Source organism: Cordyceps javanica, chromosome 3 (genome assembly GCF_051103115.1).
Source record: "Cordyceps javanica chromosome 3, complete sequence".
Lineage (NCBI taxonomy): Eukaryota > Fungi > Ascomycota > Sordariomycetes > Hypocreales > Cordycipitaceae > Cordyceps > Cordyceps javanica.
Genome location: NC_139297.1, coordinates 1,618,497 through 1,644,115, shown reverse-complemented (window position 1 = coordinate 1,644,115; position 25,619 = coordinate 1,618,497). Strand labels below are relative to the sequence as shown.

Sequence of the window (25,619 nt, the reverse complement as noted above, 5' to 3'; positions counted from 1 at the left end):
CGACAAAGCGCATCGTTGCGCAAATCGTAACCGCCCTGGCGGAATCACAGGATGGGTGAGGGGCGAGGAAAATGGGTGGGACCCATCAAGGGACATGAGCAAACGGGAAACCCAAAAAAAAGGCCCAACAGACAAGAGGCTTTCGCGCAATGGCGCTGAGACAGAATGGTTCATCGAGCGCATTCGTCGCACGGTGTTATATACGGCACGGATTATAGTCGCTAATCTTGTTGCAACATTGTTCATCAAGGTTCTCGAGGCCAGAGTTGGGTGGTGGTGAGATTTGCGCGTGAGGCTGGCTGAGGTTCTGTGGATCACCAGACAAGAGGAGGAAGGGGGGGTCGCACTCGGCGCGAAGCAGGGAATATCGGGCAAACGACGTTTCCTATGCTTTTCTTTTCCTCCTCTCCTCCTCCTCGTTTTATTCTTCTTTTTCCTCTTTCTCGCGCTTGAGCGAACTATTGGCCCATGTTTACCTGCCATGGAAACGCCTTATCGCATGGTGGACGGCGTTGGCGAGTTGTGGCGTGGCGGAGTCGCAAAAACTAGAAATGGCCTGTTGTCACGGTTAGCGGAACCCAGAAGAGCAGGACAGGGAAATTAGGTATTGAATAGTATGATCTAGCTAGGGGAGACAAGAAAATATAAGAAAAAAAAAAAGTAGTGTGGAGAGGCGCTATTTTATGATGGCATATGCGTTTTTCCTGTCCTCTCCCGAAAGTGCCTATAGTCGCGCGCCGAGCATAGGGTAGGCGCATGATGACATTGATGGAGATGGTTCGGCAAGTGAGCGCAACACGACGTCGGCGAGCGGGTGCGGAGGCCACGGGGTCTTGCTGCACGTAAAATAATAATCGGATACCTACCTTTGAATAGAGGAGCCGAGACGAGCACATCCTTCCCCTCGTGTTTAGACGGAAAGCAGCACCTCTCATGACGGCATGCGCCGGTGAACAAGGGAGGGGGGGCAATCGATTGCCGACCAACTCCACCTATCAAGGCTCTCGAAACGAGCCCTTCTGTTTCTGCCCAGCCGTCGGCGGCTAACGGAATGCGTAGCCTCGTGTCAGCTGCAGCGCATCGATTGGCGCAGGTCAGCCCGTACGAGTAAGCCATCGGGAGTGACTTGGCCAAAATCAAAATCAAAATCGGAATCAAAATGTCACTCTATCCACCTGCAGAATGCGCAACTGGCTAGGCTAATTCAATGTGTGCGCATGTGTATTTGTATGTGCGTGCGCCGCGCGCGAGGCGTCCCATTCACATGCTGTCTGTGCCATGAAGGTTCTTCTTTCCCATTTCTCCTTCACCAGCTGCCGCCGGCCGGCCGACCGACCAACCGACTGCAAACCGGTTGTCGAGACAAGTGAGGAGATTCCACGGCGCAAAGAGTAGTTGCCGCCCTGTTCATGCCTTCCCACCCCGCCACCGAAAGGACGGAAAAAACAGCCTAGATCGAGATCACGTGAAAGCGTGTCCATCTGGCGTTCACCAGGTCCCACGCCATGACGCGGGTGCGCGGAACGGGGCGGCAACGCCGTGAATACCCCTAAAAAGGACGAAAAAAGCACTAAAAATCGAGAACAGGAATCGCGGCAACTGCGAGCATCCGAAAATATATTTTTCGTGGTCGATTACATGGTAAGCGATGCTGCAGCGCCCATTTAGACCACGATGTTTCGAAATTCTGGACGCTGGTGAGACGCGACGGGCCGCAGAGAGACTCCCGATAAGGACTAGGTCCGGCTGTGTCTCTGTTGTGCCAGCTACCACCGCCTTTTCTATCCTTGGGCTCGTGGCAGAAAACAAACGTGCGGCAGGCTGACTAAGTCGAGTCAGCCCCGGAAAATCGTCATCGCCGTGACGACCAGGTCCCTCCCTCGCCCTCGGGCGTTGGGGCCATGGCTTGATCCGTGCACCACATGCCAGCTGGCGCCCGCTTTCCCCCAAATAAATTTCTTGCATCAGTAGCCAAAGGGTAAAGAAGAAAGAGTTGCTACTGAGACTGCTGCGGATTCTGACTACTAACAGCTATTGGACGAAATGATGGGCGCCGCCGCCGCCGCTTGATATCTTTCCAGCGGAACCCCTGCTCCCGGCTACCAAGCCCCCGGAGGTACGTACCGCCCACCCCGCTCGAACGAATGAGCTGTCTGGCCCGCTCGTACCTCCACACTGTTCTTTGGCTGCCATGGTACCTGCTCCTACGACTCCGTAATCAGTACTCCGTAGTAAACAAATAAAAAACAACATTGCTTGTCGCAGTTGTATACAGACAATGACATGGGGGAACCAGTGAGGCTCCATGTATCTTTTGGTCGTATTATTATTACCTGGCCATTGCTCTCACTCTCCCTTCATTTTCCCTTTTCCCCTTTGCTGGCAATATTAGCCTGTTGCCAGGTACATTGTTTTTGGCCCCGAAACGCTGCAGTATTGCCTTGCTCCTTGTCGTTTTGCGCATCGCCCCCCAGGTACATGCTCATATCTGATATTGCTGGTGTAATCTCCTCGCCCCAGAACTAGCGAATTCGACATTCTGCGTGCCCTTGCCATTTCGACTCTTGCATCAAACATCTCATTTTTTTGGCATCATCTTTTTCTTTTTGCTTACAGTTTTGCTCTTTGCATCACCGGCCCGGTCAGCTTCTCATCGCATTGTCGCTGTTTGGCGACTGTTGTTTTTTTTGGTCTGTTTGTTATTAGGCCGCCGTCGCTGGCCCTCTTTTGTTTTGTCGCCAGAACATACGCCATCGTCTCAGAAACCTGGCGCCGACCCATTCGCGTCAACAGCAACTCAGCATAACAAAAGGTGATCACAAGAACGAGAAAAAAAAATAAAAAATAAAAGGGAAAGCAGATGTTATAGAAGCGCTTTCGTTCTCCGTCACTTGCCGCGAGAAGCCCCCCGCCGGGACTCCCACGTCGCATCCGTTGGCGGCAATCGCAGCTCCTCCGTCGACCCCGTTGTCTCGCAGCCGAAATCACTCTGCCTGGCAGCTGCCAAACAACATGGACACTCGGGTTAGTTTTCTCCAAACGTGCAGCTCTCTCCCACTTTGTGTGGTTTTTTCCTCTTCTTCGCCTGGCCATTGACGGCAATTGTTACCGTCTTTTTCTATTTCATTTTATTCTGCCTTGTTCTTCCCGTTGCCTTTTGCCTGCCTTGTTTCTTCGTCTATCGCATCCCCCCCTGCGAGCATCCTTGGCCACCAGTACTAATAACATTGCCTCTCCGGATTGTAGCAACGTCTCCGACCCCTCGCCTCCGAGAAAAACACTGCACCCAGCCTGCATCAGCGTCACAAGTCTACCGGAAGTCTTGCCGGCATGGTGTCCGCCACCGCGGGCTTCCGCGGCCCGGCCAAGCGTGCTGCCTTTGGCGATGTCACCAACATGTCCAGGCACTCTGCTGCTCATGATGACGCCAAAGTTTCCCTCAAGACCCAGCCGGCCACGGTGTCGACGCTTGGCCCCGTCGGTGCGAATCTGAACAAAGAGAATACTGTCCACGCGAAAGACACCCTTTCTCGCGCGGCGCTGCGCAACGGTGCCCTTGGAAGCAAAGTTGTCAAGCCTCTCTCTGAGAGCCAGTCAATCCAAGCACAAAAAACTTCCCATCATCAACAACACCGGCCGCTTTCTCAGCAGCATCTCAATGCGTCTGCAAACGTGCCCTCTACAAGATCCTGCAAGCAACAGCAGGACCAGGTCTCTGCACTTCTCGAAGCCAACCCATCACGCGTTGCAAAGCAACCTCGACAATACAAGAGCCAGCCCCAGCTCAAACTTCAGCAACCTTCTCTGCGTAGAACGCAGAGCAAGTTCTTCGAAAAAATTGACTACGAGTCAACGCACCTCGATATTCCGGAAGAGCCCGAACTCGTCGAGATGCACGTTCCTGTCCTCGAGCAGGACAGCGGTCACACCGTCTATTTCGACACAGGCCTGTGCCATGTCGACTCTGAATCACAGCAGGCAGCGCACGCGGCCGAGGGCCTGTCACACCCGGCTAGCGGCTCTGCCGCCGCCGAGATCCGGCCCGCCACGAGCCACTCCTACAAAGAGTCTTCATACCCTGCACTTTCCGAACCCGAAGAGTGGGATGAGGAAGAAGACGAAGAATATGACGATCAGGACCAAGCATACACCACCGCGCACAGCTTCCGATCAAGAGATTATACCACCGTTGGTGCCACGACCCTGCTCGCTCCTCGTCTGACGGCCCGCGTCCAACGGGAGCTGGAGGAGGCCAGACTCGAGGTGGAAGACTCGAGATTTGCCGCCGACTTTGAAGAAGAGGCTTGGGACGTGAGCATGGTGGCCGAGTATGGCGACGAAATCTTTGACTATCTGCGCGAGCTCGAGGTAAGTAGATGATGCTACTCAAGTCCCCGATATATATATACATGTGCATACAGCTGGAGCTAACCGATTCACAGATCAAGATGCTCCCAAACCCCCACTACATGGAGATGCAAACAGAAATCCAGTGGTCCATGCGGTCGGTCCTGATGGACTGGCTGGTACAAGTTCACAGTCGCTTCGCCCTGCTTCCGGAGACGTTGTTCCTTACGGCCAACTACATTGATCGCTTCCTCTCCTACAAGATCATTTCAGTCACCAAGCTGCAGCTCGTCGGCGCCACGGCACTGCTCGTCGCATCCAAATACGAGGAGATAAACTGCCCGTCGATGGATGAGATTGTCTTCATGGTCGACAATGGATACTCCCCCGAGGAGATCCTCAAGGCTGAGCGCTTCATGCTCAGCATGCTCAACTTTGAGCTCGGCTGGCCCGGCCCAATGAGCTTCCTGCGCAGAGTCAGCAAGGCTGATGACTATGACCTGGACACGCGGACGTTGGCCAAGTACTTTCTTGAGCTTACCATTATGGACGAGCGTTTTGTCGCGTCACCGCCAAGCTTCCTAGCAGCTGGCGCGCACTGCCTGTCGAGACTCATTCTCAACAAGGGTGACTGGGTATGTACAGGTGCACATGGGAATGTGAGATAGTTGACTGACTCGCAATGGCAGACTAAGGCACACATTTACTTCTCTGGCTACACGTGGAGCCAGCTGAAGCCGCTGGTGACGATGATGATTGAATGCTGCGAGCATCCCCGTCTGCATCACGCGGCGGTGTACGAAAAGTATCGCGAGAAGAGATTCAAGGAGGCTGCGACGATGGTGCAGCACGCTCTGGACAGCGGGTTCACGCTACCGCACCACACGTTGCCGATGCGGGCGTCAACATCTCCAGCAGTGCCAGGGCACGACGGTTTGGAACATTTACAATACGTAGGCGGGCTGTTAGCGCCAATTGAGGGATAAAGGCTGTTTCGGTGTTTAGGACTCGGTGTTTTTTCTTGTCTCTTGACATTTTCTATTGTAGTTTTGTTTGTGTATCATGACTTGCATGAGGCTCGCTTGCGGGATGGAAATTTCTATACTGGCTCAAAATACTTAATTCGACGAGAATGTCTTATGAAAATAGATGGAAGTGGCAAATACCAAGTTGCTATTACATTCAAGTTGGCTGCTCATGATGATGGGAGGTACGCTGATTGACCCGTAGTCGCACAGAGACGTGTCGTTGGTGAGCCAGTCGGGCAACAGGAAGCGAGTGGTGGGTAGAGGTGAGTAAGTGCGCGAGATGGTGTGATAGGATGGCGGGATAGGATAGGATGAAGAGATGGTAACACAAGAGAAGAGACAAGTAAAACGAACGCCAAGACTCTGCTGCGTCGAGTTTTCCCTAGTCATCGAAGCGCTGCAGGCGAGGCAACCGCTTGTTTGCTTGGTACCACAAGCATGTGCCTGGCGGTTTGGTTGCTAATGCCCTGGTCAGGTACGTACCCCTTTCCAGTCATTAGCCGCTGGATGGTATGACTGGGCTTTGCCGCTCCGACCTCGCCTCCTACCTACCTACCTACCAGTAGGTATTAAGGTACCTAGGTACTCAGTAATGAGGGGCTGCTCGATACTTACTTACTCATGATGCCGCCTGGGGTTAAGAAAAAAATTAACGCGTGACTGCATTGATCATTTTCGCTCTTCCTTTACACAGTTGGTAGTTTTTACATGTCTCTTTCTTTGTTCTTCTCTGGCCAAAGTTCCCTGCAGGTCTTGACTTTCTCTCCCTCCTTTTCTTGCTCGTTGCGGTTGCCGAAACCTTGTTTGTTGCTGGGAATAAGATGGGTAGCTTATAGCCGAGTCCCAAGCCCGGTATTTTCCTTCGCTACCTTATTAGGTACCTACTGGTACGTACGTGCTCCTTTGGTGGTCATGGCGGTAAGTAGATCAACCACCGACGGGTGATCTTTTGGGGAGGCTTTTTGTTTGGTCGTGTGCGTGCGTGCTACTTAAGTACTCAGTACTGAGAGGCTGGGGACTTGGGACTGAAGAAAAGTAGCTGCATCTTCCAATCAAGATTCACCCATGCCAAAGGGCGCGCTGCCGCCCCCGGTTCCCTTTCCTTCTCCGCCGTCTACTTACCGCCGGAACTCCCCGTTTTTTTTTCTGGGTGCAGGGATTTTCGGGGTGAACCTTGGTGGGCAAAAGAGGTAATTTTTTTTTGCCGGTCGGCGTGGTCGCGTGGCTTGTGCCTTGTAAGTTGTGGCTAGGGAGCTGTGTGGTGGTCCCGCTCTTCACAACGGGGTACCTCGGTGGAAAACAGCCACAGACAATACTTATACTTAAAAGTCAGTAAGTACTTCGGTAGCTTCGTCACACCGAGATTTCTTTCTCGACATTGCGGGTTTTTTTCTCTCTAACTTGTTGCAAATGTGTCAAGATGGCTTTTGCGACCGGGCCAGCCCGGCGACCCCTGCAGACAAAAAGTTATTGGCGATTGTCCAAACTTACGCAGGCTTATCTCTTGCCATCTGACATTCTCTCGTAAGCCGGGGCCTGGTCGTTGGGCCTCTCTGCGCGTGGTGCTCCAGCGCCTGTAGTAATAAGCGGGCTCCTGAGTGGTGTCTTTGGAGTGTCTTGTGATGAGGTACAGGGCAGGTACCTCTTGGCGGGACTTTTCTTCCACGTACCGAGTTGGTGGACGTTGGAGAAGGATTGTACCACCAGTAAGCACATGTTACCGCCATGAGCACTATAATAAAGGAATCAGGGCAACACAAGGGGGGGACCATAGCGCTGGACTAAGAGAAGGGACGGCTCAGGAACCTACCCGAGCTAAGTAATAGCCTAAGTAAGTGTCCAGGGCACCTACTTACCTTCCTGCCTAGGCACCTTTTCTCCAACAAAGGCCCAAGGCTTGTCGTGGCTTTGTCACCTTGTGCGCTTTTTCATCTAGACGGACCATTCAAAAGGTACCTGTGCAGTACTTACCTCCTCAGCCAGCCATTCTCCCCCCCCCAAGCAAGCCTTCCCGAGCCATTACCGGTCCGCCGCGCGCTCCGACTTGTCCCCGACTTTTTTTTTGTTCTCTGGTCCCCCAAACGCCGTTTCAATGGTTTGCTTTCTCTCCCCCAATTGACCTCTTCCCCAAACCCTTTTTTTTCCTTCAGCCAGACTGCACACCCCCCTTCCGATCCCTCCCTCCTTTCCGTCCCTACCCCGGATTCGTTCCTGGATCACGACTTTCCTCGCCTCTTCCTTTGTGTCCTTTACCATTAAACCCGGGAATTGAGTCAGGCGCGCAAACACAGAGCAGTCATGGCGACCAGCGCATCTGCCGTCAAGGAGGCTGTCAAGGAGACGGTCCTCGGCTCCGACGAGGCCGTCGGCCCGTCCTCCCAGAGCAAGGCGCGCTTCACGAGGAGTGCCATCAAGGATGAGGCTGGTGAACTCTACATGGGCCCGGACGAGTTTATCAATGCCGTGGCGCCTGAGACGGAAGACTTTGTAAGCTACCTGTTTTTTTTTTTTCGGTCGTCATCCCGTTGTGACTGCGCGCCCGTTTGTCGGCGGCGCAATGCAATCGCGTGTCCCACCACAAATGTCCTACTGCCAAAGAAGATTTTTGCGTGTTGCCCAGCAAGGGCGCAAGATGGGAAGGAAGAAAAAAAAAGACGTGGCAAACAATCGCAATTTGAACACGTTGTTGCTAACACTTCATCTACCCGATGTAGCACAAAATCCGCCGTGAGCAGTACCTCATCCTCTTTCGCGTCGCCGACCGTCGTGGCCAGGGTAAAGTCTCCCTCAGCGACTGGCACGTTTTTGAAAATATCCTCGCCAAGCCCGACGCCGAGTACGAGATTGCCTTTCGCCTCTTTGACGTGGAGCGCACCGGCAACGTAAAGTATGACGACTTTCGTCGTCTCTACGAGCTCAACAAGGGCCCCGACAACATCCCCTTTGACTGGGACTGCGAATGGGCCAAGCTCTACATTGGCAGCCGCTCCAACCGCCACAACCTCGACTACCCCCAGTTCTCCCAGATGCTGCGCGGCCTCCAGGGCGAGCGCATCCGCCAGGCCTTCCAGCTCCTCGACAAGGACGGCGACGGCTACATTGAGCCCGACGAGTTTCAGCGCATCATCCTCGAGACCTCCAAGCACAAGCTCTCCGACCACCTCCTCGAGAACCTCCACACCCTCTGCAACATCTCCAAGGGCTCCAAGATCTCCTACGCCAACGTTCGTGCCTTCCAGAACATGATCAAGGAGATGGACCTGGTCGAGCAGATTGTTCGCCGCGCCGCCCACCGGAGCACCGACGGCAAGATTACCCGCACCGAGTTCCTCCACGAGGCCGCCAAGGTCACGCGCTTCTCCCTCTTCACCCCTATGGAGGCCGACATCCTCTTTCACTTTGCCAGCCTCGACGAGCCCTCTGGTCGTCTCGGCCTGCGTGACTTTGCCAAGGTCCTTGACCCCTCGTGGAGAAACCCGGCTGAGCTGCTCGACGAGTCGGCCCTCGCTGCCATTGCCAAGGCCGCCAAACCGGCGGGTGGCAGCATCCTTCATAGCATCCTCGAGTCTGCCTACAACTTTGGTCTTGGCAGCTTGGCTGGTGCTTTCGGCGCCTTCATGGTCTACCCCATCGACCTGGTCAAGACTCGTCTGCAGAACCAGCGTGGTGCTCAGCCCGGCCAGCGCCTGTACAAGAACTCGATTGACTGCTTTCAAAAAGTCGTCAAGAATGAGGGTTTCCGTGGTCTCTACTCTGGTGTCCTCCCCCAGCTTGTCGGTGTCGCTCCCGAAAAGGCCATCAAACTGACTGTCAACGACCTCGTCCGCCGCCATTTCACCAATAAAAATGGCGAGATCAATCTCTGGGCTGAAATTTTCGCTGGTGCCAGTGCCGGTGGTTGCCAAGTCGTAAGTGACCGTTTACCCCCAATGCTCTCTTGAAATTCTAGCTAAAAGCACCCAGGTCTTCACGAACCCCCTCGAGATCGTCAAGATTCGGCTCCAGGTCCAGGGCGAGGTCGCCAAGACCGTCGACGGTGCCCCCAAGCGCTCTGCCATGTGGATCGTTCGCAACCTCGGTCTCGTCGGTCTTTACAAGGGCGCGTCTGCCTGTCTGCTCCGCGACGTGCCATTCTCCGCCATCTACTTTCCGACCTACAGCCACCTAAAGAAGGACTTCTTCGGCGAGTCCCCGACCAACAAGCTGAGCGTCCTACAGCTCCTCACCGCCGGTGCCATTGCTGGTATGCCCGCCGCCTACCTCACGACCCCTTGCGACGTGATCAAGACACGTCTCCAGGTCGAGGCCCGCAAGGGTGAGGCCCAGTACACGGGTCTTCGCCACGCCGCCAAAACCATCTGGCAGGAGGAGGGCTTCCGAGCTTTTTTCAAGGGCGGCCCCGCTCGCATCTTCCGCTCGTCTCCCCAGTTCGGCTTCACCCTGGCCGCATACGAGGTCCTCCAGAGCATTCTGCCCATGCCCGGCAAGAAGGCCGAGCTTCCCAAGGTCACCAGCGGACCCTCAGAGGTCACGTCGCCCTCGCAGGATACAACTCCGTTTGGCCGCAGCCGCAACGCTCTCAAGATTATCCTTGATCTGGATGAAGATTTTGGCCGCGCTAAGCTGCCTAGTGAGCAGGGGTGGAAGACCCTGCCTCGCGCCATTGGTGGTGGCGGTGCGGCTCAATAAACCTGTCTCCTCCCCAGCTGGAGGGCTCCCCTTGCTCTCTTCAATATGGCAAAGGAGCTTGTATTTTTTTCTGCGATTGCAAAAGGAAACAAAGAAGACGAGAACGGGATAGACGATTCCAAAGAAAAGGATAGAACTGAAGTGTTTGTTGTTTCCTGGCATTAATGATGCAAAGTATGGCCTCTTTTTTTTTCTCTTTTATGTTTTTATTCCTGCATCATAACCTGATTTCTACGATGGCGTTTTCTTACTCGGACACAAAGAAGGCATTGCGGCGCAACCGATGTTTAACAAGTTCCTTTTTCTTGTCTCTTTTTTTGTTTGATTTCTTTTTTGGTTCTTTTTTGGTTCTTTCTTGCCTACTCTCGCCGCCCTCCTCGTTTCTGTACAACAAAGAAGAAGAAGCATAAAAACAAGTGCCAAAAAGGAGCATTTTGGAATCGATACATTTCAGTGGTAGAGAAAGGCGAGGAGCGGAAAAAAAAGAACAGAATTAGAGGTGGAATAGACAAAAAATTACAGAATAAAGATGATGGGAGTTTTTGAACAATAGTCTGTATTGTCATGTTGCCATGTTGCCGCGTAGTGTACGGAGTACTCGGCATTGATACAGACCGGCTGAAGGAATGTCGCTCGTCTGATCCGTCATATCCTCGACCCTTGTTGGTTGAAGGGCTGGGAAATTCCCCTGACTAGACCAATCTTGTTGAAAAACGCCGCTTCTCGCCAGTCGACTATGACGGCCAAGAACGAGTGGGTACTTGCAGGACAGGTTATTGAGAAATATTTAGATAAATCCATAAAAATATATATAGATCAGGCTCTCGGAGACATTTTAGCATTGCTGCGGTCTGAATTACGGATACTGTCCAATTTGATTTCTTTGTATAAATCGAGAGTTTCAGTCGCAGATGCAGAAGAATGTGATACCAGAAAGACCAGCGCAAAACGCCCATCTTCTGAACAGACGACGACGACGACGTCGAGAGAAACACCTTTATCGAGATGATGATGCTATTCTTTGCAGTCTCGGCCGGCGCCGCGACCGCGGCACTCGTCACCACGGCGTCGGCCGCCAACCTCTCAACCTACCAGCCCGTCCACCGGTCGCCCGCCGACTTTGACTGGTCGGCGCTCGCGCCGTCGCGCGCCCTGCGCTTCGTCTCTTGCTACGACGAGTTTGAGTGCGCGCGGCTCGTCGTGCCCCTCGACTGGACGGCGGTCGACAACAGCAGCAGCGGTAGCAGCGGCGGCAACGACACCCGCACCATGACGATTGCGCTGACTCGTCTCCGCGCCGACATGCGCGACACCACGGCCGCGCACGGCGGCACCGTGATTATCAACCCCGGCGGGCCGGGCGACTCGGGCGTCGACGACATGCTCGTCAACGGCCACTACCTGCGCGACCTGGTGGCCACGGACGCGGCGCGCTTCGACGTCTTGTCCTTTGACCCCCGCGGCATGGCGTTTAGCACGCCCGCCATGGACTGCTTCTCCTCGCGAGACGGCGGTGACGGCCGCCTCGGTCGCGCGCTGTTCAACGCGCAGATGGCGGGCGTCGACGCGATGAGCGTCTCGGGCGACGACCGGGACGAGGTGCTGACGCCCAAGAGGGCGCTGCTCAACGCGTACGGCACCAAGTGCGACGTTCCGGGGGCCGACGGCGGCGGGAGCGGCGGGGGCGACGCCTACTCGGTGGCCCGGTACGTCGGCACCACGTCGGTGGCCAGGGATATGCTCCTCATGGTGGACGAGCTCGAGGCGCTGCGCGCGCGCGAGGCCGGCACGCAGCCGGAAGCCCGGCCGCGGCTGCAGTACTTTGCCACCTCGTACGGCACGATGCTGGGCAACACGTTTGTCTCCATGTTTCCGGGGCGCGTGAAGCGCATGGTCCTCGACGGCAACGTGATCCCGGAGGAATATACCGCCGCTGTAAGCTTGTACACACACATATGAACACACACACACACATTACAAATCGTATTGCAACGTCGGATGCACCCCGTACCTATCTGCTAACATGCATGGTCACAAAAATAGGACTGGTCCGGCAACATGGCCGACGTTGGCAAGGTTGTCGACCACTTCTACGACGCCTGCTTCGCCGCCAAGACGGCCTGCGCGCTGTACGACGACGGCACTGCGAACCCGGCCAGCATCCGCGCCAAGGTCGACGCCCTGGCCGCCAACCTGACGGCCGCGCCGGCGCTCGTCACCGGCGCGCAGCACGCCGTGCCCTCCATCATGACGGGCGCCAGCGTGCGCGCGCTCTTCCTCGGCCCGCTCTACTCGTCCGTCGGCCCCTCGTCGTTCCCGCTGCTGGCGGCGACGCTGGCGGCGGCGGCGGCGGGCAACTACACGGCGCTGGCGGCGGCGGTGCAGATCCCCGCGGCCGGGCTCTGCTCCAGCGACCAGGCGGCCGGGTACCCCAACAGCTTCGCCTGGCAGCCCGAGGCCGGCACGGCGGTCCGCTGCGGCGACGGCGCCGACGTGCGCGGCACCACCAACGAGGAGTGGCGCGCGACGCTCGCGCGCGTCCGCGGCTCGGACTCGGCGCCGCCCGACTGGTGGGTGGACTTTTGGATGGGCGCGCAGCTGCAGTGCCGCGAGTGGCCGGCGCGACCCAACTGGCGCTTCACGGGACCGTACGGCTCGCCCGAGGCCGACCCGACGGGCCGCGACGACGGCCGACCGACCGCGCCGGTGCTGTTCCTCTCGAGCCGCTACGACCCGGCGACGCCGCTGCGCAACGCGGTCGCCGCGGCGGCTCGGCATCACGGCTCGACGGTCGCGGTCCTCAACGACTACGGACACTCGGCGACGCTCAGCGGGCCGAGCGCGTGCGTCAAGGACCTCATCGGCCGGTACATGGCCGGCGGGGAGATGCCACCCGAGGGCACCGAGTGCGAGCCTGCCTGCAGGCCCTTTGAGGAGTGCCCGTACCTGAGGATGCGCTTGCCGTGGTGAAGCGGTGCAATTGGCGGTGGTGGTGGTTGCGATGGTGGAAGGCGGGGAAGATGGCCTCTCTTATGTAAGGAGAAATGTGTACTGTACACCTGGGAAGTTTTCCGCAATAACAGCTGCCAAAGAATTGTTTGTTTTTGCTTGTGATGTGTTATTTTATACACCATGCTATCCATTGCGCTGCATGTTGAAAATTCGTCTAGGATGGAGTTGGGGCGCTGGACCATTTTCGCTTGCGAGTACACCGTGACCATCTGGAAGACGCAGTCTTTATCTCTTAAGCGCTGATTGACTCTGGACCTCATGTCATTGCTATCACCTGGGCAGCGGTATCGTCTCCAACAGGCGCAAGGGGTAGTGCTTTGGTCCCCGGCGGGCTCTGCATCAGGCGCGCCAGCCAGTCCACGTAGCTCTCGAAGCCCGTCGTGCTCCCGGCAATGGTCAGGCGCTGGACGCCGCGCACGTCCTCGAGCGTGCCGAGGTTGTCCTTTCCGGCGCCGAGAAACGCGGTGCGGACGACGCGGACGTGCAGCTCCTCGGCGCCGGAAAAGGCCGCGGCCGCGCGGCGCCGGTCGAACGGCAGGTCGCAGTCGAGCCGCAGCGTCAGGTGGAAGCGGCGGATGCGCGGCAGCACCGCGGCGGCGCACACGGGCCCGTACCACGGCCGCAGCCGCGGGAAGTCGGCCAGCAGTGACGGGTGCGCCACAAAGGTGTTGCCGCCGTAGAGCACCGGCGCGGCCTCGGCGTGGATCAGCCGACTCGCGCGCAGGATGCCGGCGGACACGCGCGACTCGGCGTCGTCGTCGGGCGGGCCGCCGGCGGTGGCACTGATGGGGGGTAGATGAAGGAGGTAGGCGTAGATTTGTATGCGCACCTCGGCGGGGAGGACCATGAAGCTGATTGTGTGAGGAGATGATGGTGCCTCGGCCGAGGGCTGGGCTGACATGGCGATCTCGGCCGTCGGGAGTTCTGGTTGGGAGAGGGGGAGGGATTATAGAAACGTAGATAAAGGATGGTACAGTTCGACACCTTGGAGCGTGTGATTGTCTTCTGACCTTTTAGATGGAAACCAGGAAAATGCAGTAAAAGGGATCGGCTTGTTTGGATTGTAAAGACGGGAGGTGAAGCTTAAACTAGGGATTGTCTTCAGGGCCATTTCCGGGCGGAATGACGCCACGCACCTACACAGTGTCGTAGGAGCGTGATGCGCCACATCCGGATAAATTTTCCTTTGGAGTATCCGAGCTACTTGAGCTTGAAAGATCTGAGCTCTAATGAAACGAATCACGTACCAAAAGACTCAACAAGATTGACAAGGTACGGAAGTACTGGACTTTTTGCAAGTTCCGATCTGCCGAAAGGCCGGCACCTATTCTGGCAACCCCACCATGAGTTGCGGAGGTGGCAGATCTGTGTAAGTCGAACAGCGAGCAACAAATGTCCTGTATACTAAGTATGCCTGCGATAGAAGAGAAGGAAGTAAGGTAGTGACAAGTTCAACCAGCCAAGGTAAAGAAAAAATGTAACTAAATTAAAAATATAGCGGCTTGCAGAGGACATTGACGCAAAGTCATGAACTTTCGCGCCGCGGAGAGTATTGAGTGTCGAGGTTGTATGCGCAATGGAAAGGGGAGATAAAGAGGGGGAAAGAGTAAGAAAAAAAATACCAAAAAGAAGTAGAGTTGGATACGGAATCTACTAGACGAGGTTTCCCAGCTGGAAGCGCAAAGAGGATTAATCCCAGAATTCGATGGCCGCGCATAATTACCCATTTTATCCACGCTTCCGCAAGCCGACACTGTGAGACTACGGATATCAGCACAATCAGGGACGAATAACTCGGATTTTTTCCTTTTCATATATTGAGCACTATAGGCCACCAAGGCAGGCCAGTATTCAAATCAGCGACCGCTCGCCCAATTCTTCTCACGCTAGCGACTCTTCCAACTCCATCGTCCTACTGGTCTGTGTCCAGTTGCGGAATTGTATGCGCTCGCGTTGGTAGTAGAAATACGTTGCGCCCGGCGCCGGCGTTGGGAGGAACCTCAAGTAGCTAACTAACCAAGTATCTAGTGAACCGGGCTCCTCTTATGGCTGTTCTGGGCTAGTTATGAAGTCTGGTAAATCAGGCTCCCACTTCGGCACAGACGGCAACTTGCAAAAATAAATGATGGAGGGGGTGTGTAACTAACTACCTGCATCCTGTGATGGTTAAAGAAATACGACTGCCTTGCACTCCCCGAGATTAATATGTTCAACCATCCGCATCCCTGACTTTCAAGACGGCCTGACTTCCAAGACGGCCTGACTTCCAAGACGGCACTTACTTACCTTGCGATAGTACTTCCAAACTACCTGTCATCCTTTCAATTTTCGCACTCATCACCCCAGCATGAGATGGAAGGAGAGACAACGGATGCTTATTGCGGGGCGTGACAGAAACCCGTTTGTTCCATTCTGGAGGCCGCTACCGACAAGGGGGTACATGAACTCAGATCCTATATCTTGGATTTTCTTCGTGGTTGCCGGCATCGGTGGCCGCCGCCAGCCACTGGCTGCCGTATCATGGACGGGCGTTGGGGAAGATGGCTCGGTCCCGGGCGGATGGTCCGTCCTGTCATGCTGCTGTCGCCTGCTTGCCGCGTTCCGCGACCCTGCGAACCGCCGCGCGCTCCGTGCCGAGCTTGCGCTCGCTCACGATTTCCATCTAAACGAGGCTGCTGCTGCTGCTGCCGGGCCCGGTAGAAAGGTCGCGGAGCTGAGAGAATGCAACCGCAGCCCCTCGTGGGACGACCGGTTCAACGACTGGGACACCGTTTCTACGGCGCGTTTCCCATTTATTGCATCATGCGCCTTTCAGACAGTCGCGTCGGACCCGTTCGATACCAATCCTCGGCATGCCTTTGTGGAGCCCATCTGCACGGTGTATCGCGATACCAGCATCGAATGGGGTATGGCGGTCATCGACATCACCGACTTGCACGATCCGGCGTACGGTCTCGTGGCCTTTCCCGTCGTGCCTATGAAATTCACGCCTGACCACGCAGCCGCTGTCCGAGCCGTGTCGGCTGATCCTCACCCGTGGTACGAAACCCAGGGTGAGCTCAGAGTCATGTATGAAGACCGTCCCAGACAGCCACTATCCGCGGTGGATTACATTGCAAGATTCGACGACGAGCAGGAGAGATGGTCCGCATCGTACATGAGAGAAAGTGTTCTCGACGCACTTTCCAGAGTGCCACTGGCCGATGCCATGTCTACAGAGCTGATCTGGCCACCACGACCACAGGATGATGCGTCGCTTGCAATATCGAGTGCCAGTGCCTGGAAAAAGCAACGGGATTCCATCTCCGTTTTGATACAGGAATCTTTGTCTAAAGGTTTGTTTGATCCATCCATTTTCGAGGAATACAAGCGTGAGACTGGGTTCCTGGAAACGCTTCGACAATCTATTCTGCTCAATTCTGCGCGGCTGGATCTTCCCGATGGCTTGATAGAGTTTTCTTTTCTCGACGGGTCTCATTTGAGCCTCGAACAGTTTCCTCGGCTGTCTCCGGATACCATCTTTCGTCTTCTTCAAGTGCCTTCCATGGCCAGAGTTGAATCCATCAGTCTTTGTCTCGACTCAATCGACGGCTCTCCGCCGCGATTGGTCGATGCACTGTCACAAACTACCAAGCTCCAAAGAGTCTACCTGATGCAAAAGCCTCGAAACCCAAGGGTGGCGCTCAGTGCTGAAACATTCATGGCTATGATGGCAACGCCCGGATTCCTGTCCAAGATTGAGGTTTTCATGGCTGGGCCACACTCATCTAGCCTCTGCAAAAAGCAGTGGCTTCTCGAGTCTACAATTCCCGCCCACTTGCAGCTCGTATTATTCGAGACATTTCCAATGCAACAGATACTCGTCAAAGGATGCAAAAACTTCTGGTCAGGGGACTCTGCGTGTATTTACCTGGGCGACATGTTCCTCAAACCAGGCCGATTCATCTCTGGTTTCCTGAATGCGACTCAGTGCATACTGATGAACGAACATTCAGGGCTCCAAGCTTACCCTCCATATCTGTTTTCATTGTCGTGCGCGCCAAATAAAATTGCTGGGGATGCGTTCACAGAAGCTGAAGTCACATACATGGCAAATGAAACTTTTTGCAAGTTCCCGGATGCACCAGAGCCACGATATTTGGTAAAGGAGGCTTGGACGGTTGTGATACAAGTCAGATCCAACATTGTCTCGATAACGAACTCGGAGCAGAAGCGTACTTGCACAATTAACCGAATTGCATACGCCTTTGTTCGAGCCGTGAGAGACCCTGTGCAAATCTCGTCCTGCGATCCAACAGAACTTGGAGATTTACAAGTGTGTGGAATACAAGAGTTTCTACAAAGTGTTGGGCTGGAGGTCATTTGGGCTGATGTGCATGGGCGTCTGGTCAAGATGGCGGAAACGGTCAATTCCTACAGTCCGCTGAAACTGAGTCTTGAGGAGCGGTTCTCACTCATGTCTCATTCTGAAGTCACAAGTTCGATGCTGGATATCATGAAAGAGATTTCAAGTAGCAACTCATGACTTTTTTTTCCCAGCGAGGTAGCGATGCTGTTGGCCTTTGACTTCTAGTGGCTTAGCTACGTTTTGATCGCTGAACTTTCAGTGATGTTATGCTTCTCACACGCCGTTCTACGTTTTTTTGACGATTCGAAACGAAAACAGATGGGCAGGAAAGAAACAGCAGAAGAAGCCAAATTCATGAAAAGTGGCAAAGTAGAAAGTAAAGTGTGTAGGAGACCAAGTCCACCCATATAAGCAGCCCATCAACTGCAACAACAACAAGAAGGCGTCGAACAGAAATGACAGAGGATAGAAAGGAAGGGTGTACGACAGACCAAAGAAAAATTCAAACAGAGAACAGGAAAACTAAAAGTAGCAATACGCATCTCGGAAGTAGCCCTTTGGCAAATTGTGTCCGCAGCTATGAGAGTCGCTGCCGAGACAGGTATTGTCCTGAGCACAACCCTGACAACTCTTGAGACCATCTCCGTCACAATGAAACGTCGGGGGCGCCCGGTTGTACACATAGCAGTTCTTGCGACCGGCCACGTCGAAAGGACCGACCGTGGAACCGTCGGTCGGCGCTGGGGCAACGCTGGTAACCTTGGTGTAGATGGCCGCCTTGGCATCGCACCCGTCAAAACTCGTCGCCTTTGCGTCCGGCAGGGTGTAGACTTCCCACTGCCAGGCGCAGGGCCCGCCGACCCTGACGCAGGTCGTGTATGCGGCGAGGGCAATGCCGGTCGACTTTGTAGGCGGCGGCGGCGGGGAAGTGGTGTGCGAAGTCGTCGTCCCGATCGTGGTCGTCGGCGCGGTCGCGCCGTCGGAGCGAGGATCTTTGGGATCCTGGTATCCTGGAGGAGAGTCGTTTGTCGGCTGCGGGTTGCACCAGTAGTCCGTGCAGCGGAAGCCGCCGCACGACGATGCGCAAGTTGGGCTGACGGTCGGCCCGGTGGTGACGCCGACACTGACGGCGCTCCCTCTCGGGCCGACGGTGCAGGAGCCGCCGCCGCCGCCTCCTCCTCCTCCGTCGCGTTTGGCATGACCAGAGTTGCCGCAGTTACCAGTCGTGATGTCTTTGGGCAAATCTTTGCATACGCCATCCGGGTCGCCGCCGTGCGGGTAGTCGGTGAGGCAGCTTGTGTTTCCACTCATGCCGTTCCAGACGACATTCTCTGGGTTGTCGACTGGGCGGCCGGCATTGACCTCTCTCTGCAATTTGATGATCATGGCCTTGACTGCGGCGGGTCCTGCCGGACTTGCTTGGTTCACTAGGAAATGGGTCAGAGTTGGTCTCGACATGTGAATAGTAACACTTTTCCCTGATCAATGGAATGTGGTGAGGTGAGGTGAGGGGCCGGGTGCTTACGATCGTCTTGCCAGATCGACTTGAGCTGTTTCAAATAAGCAGCGAGAGCAGCTACCTGCGGAGCAGCAAACGAGGTTCCTTTCAAGGCTTTATCATAATCTGTCGCGCTGGACGGCCCGAAGATATTCTTGCCCGAAGCGTAGACCTGCACCAGCGGACCTGCTTGCGTGAATTCAGCTCTGCCCCCCCACTGGTCAACGGCACCCACGACGATCAGGTTTGGTAGATATCCGAGATTGTCTCCGGGCTCTCTAAACTGTCCAGCATATGGGTGGTTCGGGTCCGCGAGCAGCTGCGGCCATGTGTCGACATTTGCACGTCCATGCTCTGCGTAATTACCAGACGCAGCCACGATCGTGATGCCGTCCTTGTCCATCTCGCGGAGGATTCGATACATGGTTCGAATGAGACTGTAGTGGAAGAAGGGCGTGGTATGACCCCACGACATGTTGATAATAGACTTTTGCGGTGAGCCCTTTGTGTGTATGCTATGCCACGCGCTCAGCAGGTCGTCAATGTACCACTCTCGCGGCTGTAGATACAACGCCGAATCTGGGTCACTGGCCGACCCATCCGGCACAGGTGGCTTCTGGTTCGAGTACACGAGCTGGCACTTCTTGCAGATACCAAGTTGAGTACCGATGACCACTGCCGCTACTTGGCTGCCGTGCGAGCTGAATCGTGCATTGTCACCCCCCGAGTAGCCGTAGTCGCAGTTTCGTGGAAATACGCTGAGCTGGTCTTGGATGCTTGCAAATTCTGGGTGGTTTTGCCACACGCCTCCATCCCCTGGTGTGTAGACTGTTGCCCCGGACCCTGCCGAATCATCATAGTAGTAGTTGTAAAACACTTTGAAGCCTTGTCTCGTGACGCTATTACCTGTTCGCCATTGCAGACCTGGTGGTAGCGACATGAGTGCTGGGGGCCAGTACTCTCGGATGCTTGAAACTGCTCTTTTCAGAAGCGACTCGTCCAGAGGCAAGCTGACTGCGGCAGAACGGACTGCCTCGGCATCCTCTCTGTCGGGGTTGAGCGGGTTCGCTCGGTTATATTCGACATAATAGTATACCAAAGTGACATCAGCAGAATCCTTCAACTGCTGAAAGACTTTGTCGGGTAGGTTTGAGACCCAATAATACGCAGTGAAACCATTCGCGTCGACGGCTTGGTAATTCAAGTTGGCTCTGGCGAGCATGACAACTACCGGGGCCGGGTTTGACGGATTAGCAGGGTAGACAATTGCGCGAAGCTCTGGGCAGGCATCAGCTCTCCGATGAATTGCCCTATTCTCGAGTGTTCCGTTTGTGCTATTCCCGCTCAGTCCTGTGGCAATAGCGGCTTGTGGAGTGGGTGTGCAAGTGCGTGTTGTTGTACTTCTCGAAGTCGTGGACGAATCAGTGGCTTCACAGCCATATACAGTACCGCATTCCGATGTTGTCTTTGTTTCTGTAGTGGTCGGTGTGCCATTCGTGGTAGTCACAGAATACACGTATCCGGTAGAACATAGGGTGGCAGACTTCGTCTCGCACTCGCTAGGCTTTTCCTTTGCCGTCGGCTGGCCATCTCTTCCGACCGTAATCTCAGGCCAAGGTGGCAACGTGCCGGTGATGCTTACTCCTGGCGGGAAAATAACTGGAGGCGGAGGGCCCGGCGGATAGATACCTGGGGGTAGTTGCCACAGCCAGCCACCTATTATAATGTTGCGGTCGCGAATGATGCAGATGTTGAAGAACCACAGCTCGCAGGGCTCCTTTGTACCTCCTCCACCGGTAGGTTCGGGCTTGTCGACTTTGGTGGTGATTGGAAATATAACATCAGGCGGCCACGTAACGTATATTGGCAGTGGTGTACTGCTTGTAGACGTAGTTGTGACGGGTGGTGTGGTGGTTGTCCATCGCGTGACCATACTGCAGTCAACAGCAACTGGAGCTGTAGTTGGCCCCAGGAATGTGACAACTTTTGTAGTTGGACAATTGAACCCGATGACAATAGTGGTGGTGGACGTGCATTCCGTGTAGAATGTTGCGGAAGGGGTCGCGAATGTGATTGAGTCGTCTGGGGGACAAACGATAGTTGACGGAGTGACAGTGCCAGGAAAGGAAACTGTCGTGACGGTCGGGCCGGAGATCGTGACCGTCGAAGTAATACCTTGGTAGAATGTAGAATTAGGAGCGTCTGTAGGACCTGGGCCTATGTTGGATGCTGACGGTCCGCTTAGAATGCGCGGCCATGGTGGGATAGGTACCACACGAGTTGTTGTTTTGCCGCTCCCGTCTGGTAAAGGGATGCTGACCGGAGGCAAGTTCACGCTGGGGGACACGACGATATTCGTAGAACCAGAGGAGATGTTGTAGTTGGAGTAACTCATACCGGTGACCGTTATGTCAGGAATGGTGAGCGTTGTGGTGATTGTGGTTGTGACGAAGCTGACAGTCTCTCGACCGTCAATTGTCACAGTACTCATTCCTCCGTATTCGAAAGAAGTAGGATACGTGCCAGGATGAATCGTGGTTGGACTGGGCAAAGAGCTCGTCGGGAAGATGAGAAGACAGCTCGAGGTTGTACAGGATACCACTGGCTGTGTCCAAACTTCTGTTCCAACATACACTTCATTGACATTGTCAACACCTGGCAGAGGAACCCAGACGCTGTCTTCCGAAGTGAATCCACGCTGATTCGAATCATTCTGATAAATGACAGAGCTATCGATGCCGATAGCAATCTTGGATATGGCGACAGTGAATAGATTGAAGACGACGACATCATATGACCCAGTGACCTCCAATACATGCTCTTGGCAGTTGTGAGTATCGAGGCAGTCCTGGTAGTTGTCTTGGAAGAAGCTGTATAGTCCAGCTCCATGAATGGTCACGGCTTTGGAGTCTATCACACGAAGGCCCCAAGATGCAGCACATGCTGTGTTTCCTTTGCACTTGCTAAAATCAGGATCATTTGGAAACCCCTTGGCGAGGTTTGCCGCGAATGGAGCGGGTGCGATCGGGTTGGGTTGATAGTAAGGAGTTTCCGTCTGGATATGGCCCATGTAGATGTCCGTCGCACCACTGACTTGATAGTTATACAAGACTGAGTGCTCGGAGCCTGTCCCATAGAACCAAGAAGGCCCTTGGGATTCAATCAGCATGCCGCGTGCGCCATAGACGCTTATCTGATTGGCTGCAGGATTGGGCTCGTCTGTCACGTTCATATCATTGTCGTGATCGGCAACCCAGGCCCAGACATTTTCAAAGTAACCAGCAGCCTGCTTCGTAACATGAAACATGAGAGTTGCAGCGATGCACTGCTCTTTGAATTGCCGTATAGGACAGTTATCAATGCCTAAATCAGAGCCAGCTGCACCACCAACGCGAAAGTGCGAATCCCACATGGCAGCATCCCCCGGCTTCTGACCGGCCGTGTTCCACTCCATGAGAATGGCACCAGCAGTATTGCCGCGAACACTGAAAAGCATTTCAACAATCTCGACTGTACCGATTTCGCCTGCGTTGCCGACTTGAACCATGACTTTAGGGTTTGCCATGTCAGAAAAGTACGCACCAGATCCCTGGATCTGAGACCAGCTTGCGCCTTGCACTCGGGACCCAGTAGGTATTAGAATGGTGCCACCAATCTGATATATACCGGCTGGAAAATAGGCAATCTTTTTATTCGAAACAGCTGATGCCAGAAACTTATTCAGGCAGGATGATTGATCTCCTGTACCGTCATTTTTGCAACCTCCATCTTTGGTGGCAACTGAGAAGTCTCCGACCGCATTCTTCTCGTACTGAGGGCGGGATCGAACATACAACTTGCCTTTATCATCAAGTAAAGACTTTGCTTTAGCGGGAGTCTTGGTAGCACCCGTGACGTACGAGCCATGGGATCCGTTGTATACCTTGCCCACCGTCCACAGATCGATCGTGCCAGATGTTTTCAAGAGCGCATCCCCCTTGTCAGCTTGGACCACGACACCAACATCCTTGACATAAACATTGTCGAGTACAATATCTGGCGCATTTGTAGCGGAGTTTGTAAGAATGCCGACAGGGACACCAGTGATGCTCGAGTCAAGAACAGAAATGGATCCTATTCCCTGGCCGGTACTACCACCAATACCACTAATGTTGAAGCCAATGGCACCACCATTAATGTTCACGTTTTGCCATATCCAACCCCAGTCCCAGACCATCTGAACCGCAGTCAGACAGCCGTTGAACTCGAGATTGCGAGCGGTGTATTGCTGGGAGCCAGCGCGCCAGCCGATACTGCCGCCGTTGAACTTGAGGTCGGAAACAAAGCCACCGCTCCCATTCTCACTAAAAATACCTACTGCTGTTGTATTCTGACTTGACGTCGCATTCGGCATCTTGAAGACCAGATTTTGCAGAGAAGTAGCTTGGGCAACCTGCCAATGAATGCCTGTAGGAACGAGCGGCTGGTTGTCCACGTCCGTAGACATGGGCATGAGGGTCAAGTCGAAGACAAAGTTTCGGATCTGACGAAAGAACTGGTTCTGGTTTATATACCACTCATTTCCAGAAGCACCGGGAATGTATGGATCCGTATCAACAAGCGCAATTCCGGAAAAGTTGCTACATCCTTGGATAGTTGGAGGGTTCAAGGCGTCGCCAATGAATTGCGTGTAGTAGAGCTGGATGATAGGGGTACAGACAAGATAGGTGCCCGGCGGGAAATAAATGATTGCTCCTTGAGTGAAGTCATTCCCGCAGTCCTGTCCGCATCGCTTGCCGTCAGAGATGGCGGCATTGATAGCTTCCGACGCATCCGTCGTGCCGGTGCAGTCCGCTCCATAATCTGCGACGTTGCGATAGAATTTGTAGCCGGACCCTGCAAGAGGTTGCTACGACTTGTCAGAGGTGCGCATGTAGAGTCAGGGCTGCGAGAAGACAGAGGGAAAAAAGCGTACAGAACCTAGAGCCGCCAATTGAGGTAGCCAATAGTCGGATGAGGCGGAGCACTTGTCTACCTTTCCAGAGTTAATGTAACCACCGTACGCCTCTACCAGTACGCGCGTCGAATTGAACTTGTAGCCGCCGCGGATCGTCTTGTTGTTGCGCAAGTTGGACATGTAGTTTTCAAGGCTGCCTGAATATGGCCAAACAGGCCCATTCTGATTTCCTGTTCGTGTTGTTCTTGTATTAACAAGACTTTCGAATCAATGAAATGATCAATCAATTTACCTTTATCGGGTGCTACATGATAATAGTTGCCTGTATTATCGACCATGTACGGAGCATTCGGTTGCGGGCCATAGAAAGGAACATTAGGGTATTGAGGAGTAGAATAGTTCAAAGCCGCAGTTAATGGCAGAGCCACCAGTGGCAAAAACAAAAGGGGACGCATCCCAACTCTGAACAGCTAGTATCTCAATTTGCACAGTTCGTGAGATTGGTACGAAGCTGCTACGAGAACTGTTCTGCCCAGATCTTGTATATATATCTAACACACCTCTTGAAGAGAGACTATACTGCTCTCAAAAGCATCATATGATTGAGAAAGTTGCTCCGCGTACGTCTTGTGCCGTTTTCCGGCTTAGAGGCTCACTCATCTCCCAATTTGCCGTCATGTGCCGTTCCCCACGAAAGCGACATTTGCAGTCTTTGTTGTAGCTTCTCACGCCCACGAATAGGAGACGCAAGCTGCGAGCCTGAAATGAATTTTGTCGTGAGATTGGACAGAGGTATGGTCATCAGTCACCGGGTTGCAGTGAAAGGATTCGTGAGAAAATGAATTAGCGCAACAACACCTGCATGCTTCACACCATCAAAGCCCATCTTGCAAGCCAGCTCTGCTGAAAAAGTAGTATATTAAATCGGCGATTACCATAACTGGCTAGATTTAGGTAGATGTTGCTACTCTTGTTCATCTAGGAAGAGGTGGTATACATATGCGGCTCGGATAGGTCGGCACACAAAGCATTATGCCGGTAAGTACACTCATGCTGAACTTTGAATATAAAAGGAGGCCATAATATGCTGGCTTCGTTTGGCAAACACAGCATTGAAGTCATAATTCTTGGAAATTTCACAAAAACCACATTTCACTTCTCGACTACTGGACTTCAATATTGCCAAAATGCTTCCCAATACCATGTTCTCACTTACTGCTCTTGCCATAGCTGGGCCTTCCTTTGTTGCGGCCGAAACTTCAGCTGGGGCGCCGCGCTTCATTTGCTTTGATAACGAGACCCCAGACTTGCACTGTTACAATGGACCAAACGACACGCCCCAAAACGTCACAGTGGATGATGTATCATACATTGCAAAGTACCTCAGGGCCTACGGGCGACAGACACGCGAGGGCCGGCTCTTCACACAGACCGCGCAAGATGCGCCTGACTGTGCCGAATGGACCTTGTATGCGCGCAAGAGCGCGCTGGCTCTGGCCAAGCACATCGACTCGAGCAAGAACTCCTCCGTCCTGTTTGAAGACATTGCGACTACTATCGATGGCGGGGAGAAGGCGACCGATCCCCAGAAGCAGGCAGCAATTATTGGTTGCTTGAGCAGCGGTGGCACCCTCGGCGTGCTGGTGAACGCCGCGAACCCGGTCTATTCTTCTGCCAAATACAAGGCTAACAATTTTACCCCTGACGGCATCATGGTTAAAATTGTCAACAATGCGTCGTAGATGGCTTGTCTGCTGTGCT

The 25,619-nt window shown here is 54.2% G+C and overlaps 6 protein-coding genes across 6 annotated transcripts; 4 read left to right on the top strand and 2 right to left on the bottom strand.

Annotated features, from left to right (window-relative positions):
• Window positions 1-481: 481 nt before the first annotated feature.
• On the top strand, window positions 482-5,333 carry V2A60_004713 (cyclin-like protein; the record flags this gene model as incomplete). The annotated part of the gene is made up of 4 exons (XM_083256027.1): window positions 482-511; window positions 3,247-4,368; window positions 4,443-4,982; window positions 5,037-5,333. The coding sequence occupies 4 exons, from the start codon at window positions 482-484 to the stop codon at window positions 5,331-5,333; spliced, it is 1,989 nt and encodes a 662-aa protein (XP_083112153.1).
• A 2,340-nt stretch (window positions 5,334-7,673) lies between these two features.
• Window positions 7,674-13,034, top strand: V2A60_004712 (citrin domain-containing protein; the record flags this gene model as incomplete). Its single annotated transcript, XM_083256026.1, has 5 exons — window positions 7,674-7,862; window positions 8,090-9,283; window positions 9,339-10,005; window positions 11,032-11,999; window positions 12,108-13,034. The coding sequence occupies 5 exons, from the start codon at window positions 7,674-7,676 to the stop codon at window positions 13,032-13,034; spliced, it is 3,945 nt and encodes a 1,314-aa protein (XP_083112152.1).
• A 298-nt stretch (window positions 13,035-13,332) lies between these two features.
• Window positions 13,333-13,977, bottom strand: V2A60_004711 (uncharacterized protein; the record flags this gene model as incomplete). Its single annotated transcript, XM_083256025.1, has 1 exon — window positions 13,333-13,977. One exon carries the CDS (start codon window positions 13,975-13,977, stop codon window positions 13,333-13,335), a length of 645 nt encoding a protein of 214 aa, XP_083112151.1.
• A 1,446-nt stretch (window positions 13,978-15,423) lies between these two features.
• V2A60_004710 (uncharacterized protein) lies at window positions 15,424-17,601 on the top strand (the record flags this gene model as incomplete). The annotated part of the gene is made up of 1 exon (XM_083256024.1): window positions 15,424-17,601. One exon carries the CDS (start codon window positions 15,424-15,426, stop codon window positions 17,599-17,601), a length of 2,178 nt encoding a protein of 725 aa, XP_083112150.1.
• Window positions 17,602-17,946: 345 nt separating this feature from the next.
• V2A60_004709 (uncharacterized protein) lies at window positions 17,947-24,038 on the bottom strand (the record flags this gene model as incomplete). The annotated part of the gene is made up of 3 exons (XM_083256023.1): window positions 17,947-18,851; window positions 18,950-23,810; window positions 23,877-24,038. 3 exons carry the CDS (start codon window positions 24,036-24,038, stop codon window positions 17,947-17,949), a joined length of 5,928 nt encoding a protein of 1,975 aa, XP_083112149.1.
• Window positions 24,039-25,045: 1,007 nt separating this feature from the next.
• On the top strand, window positions 25,046-25,600 carry V2A60_004708 (uncharacterized protein; the record flags this gene model as incomplete). The annotated part of the gene is made up of 1 exon (XM_083256022.1): window positions 25,046-25,600. One exon carries the CDS (start codon window positions 25,046-25,048, stop codon window positions 25,598-25,600), a length of 555 nt encoding a protein of 184 aa, XP_083112148.1.
• Window positions 25,601-25,619: the final 19 nt, after the last annotated feature.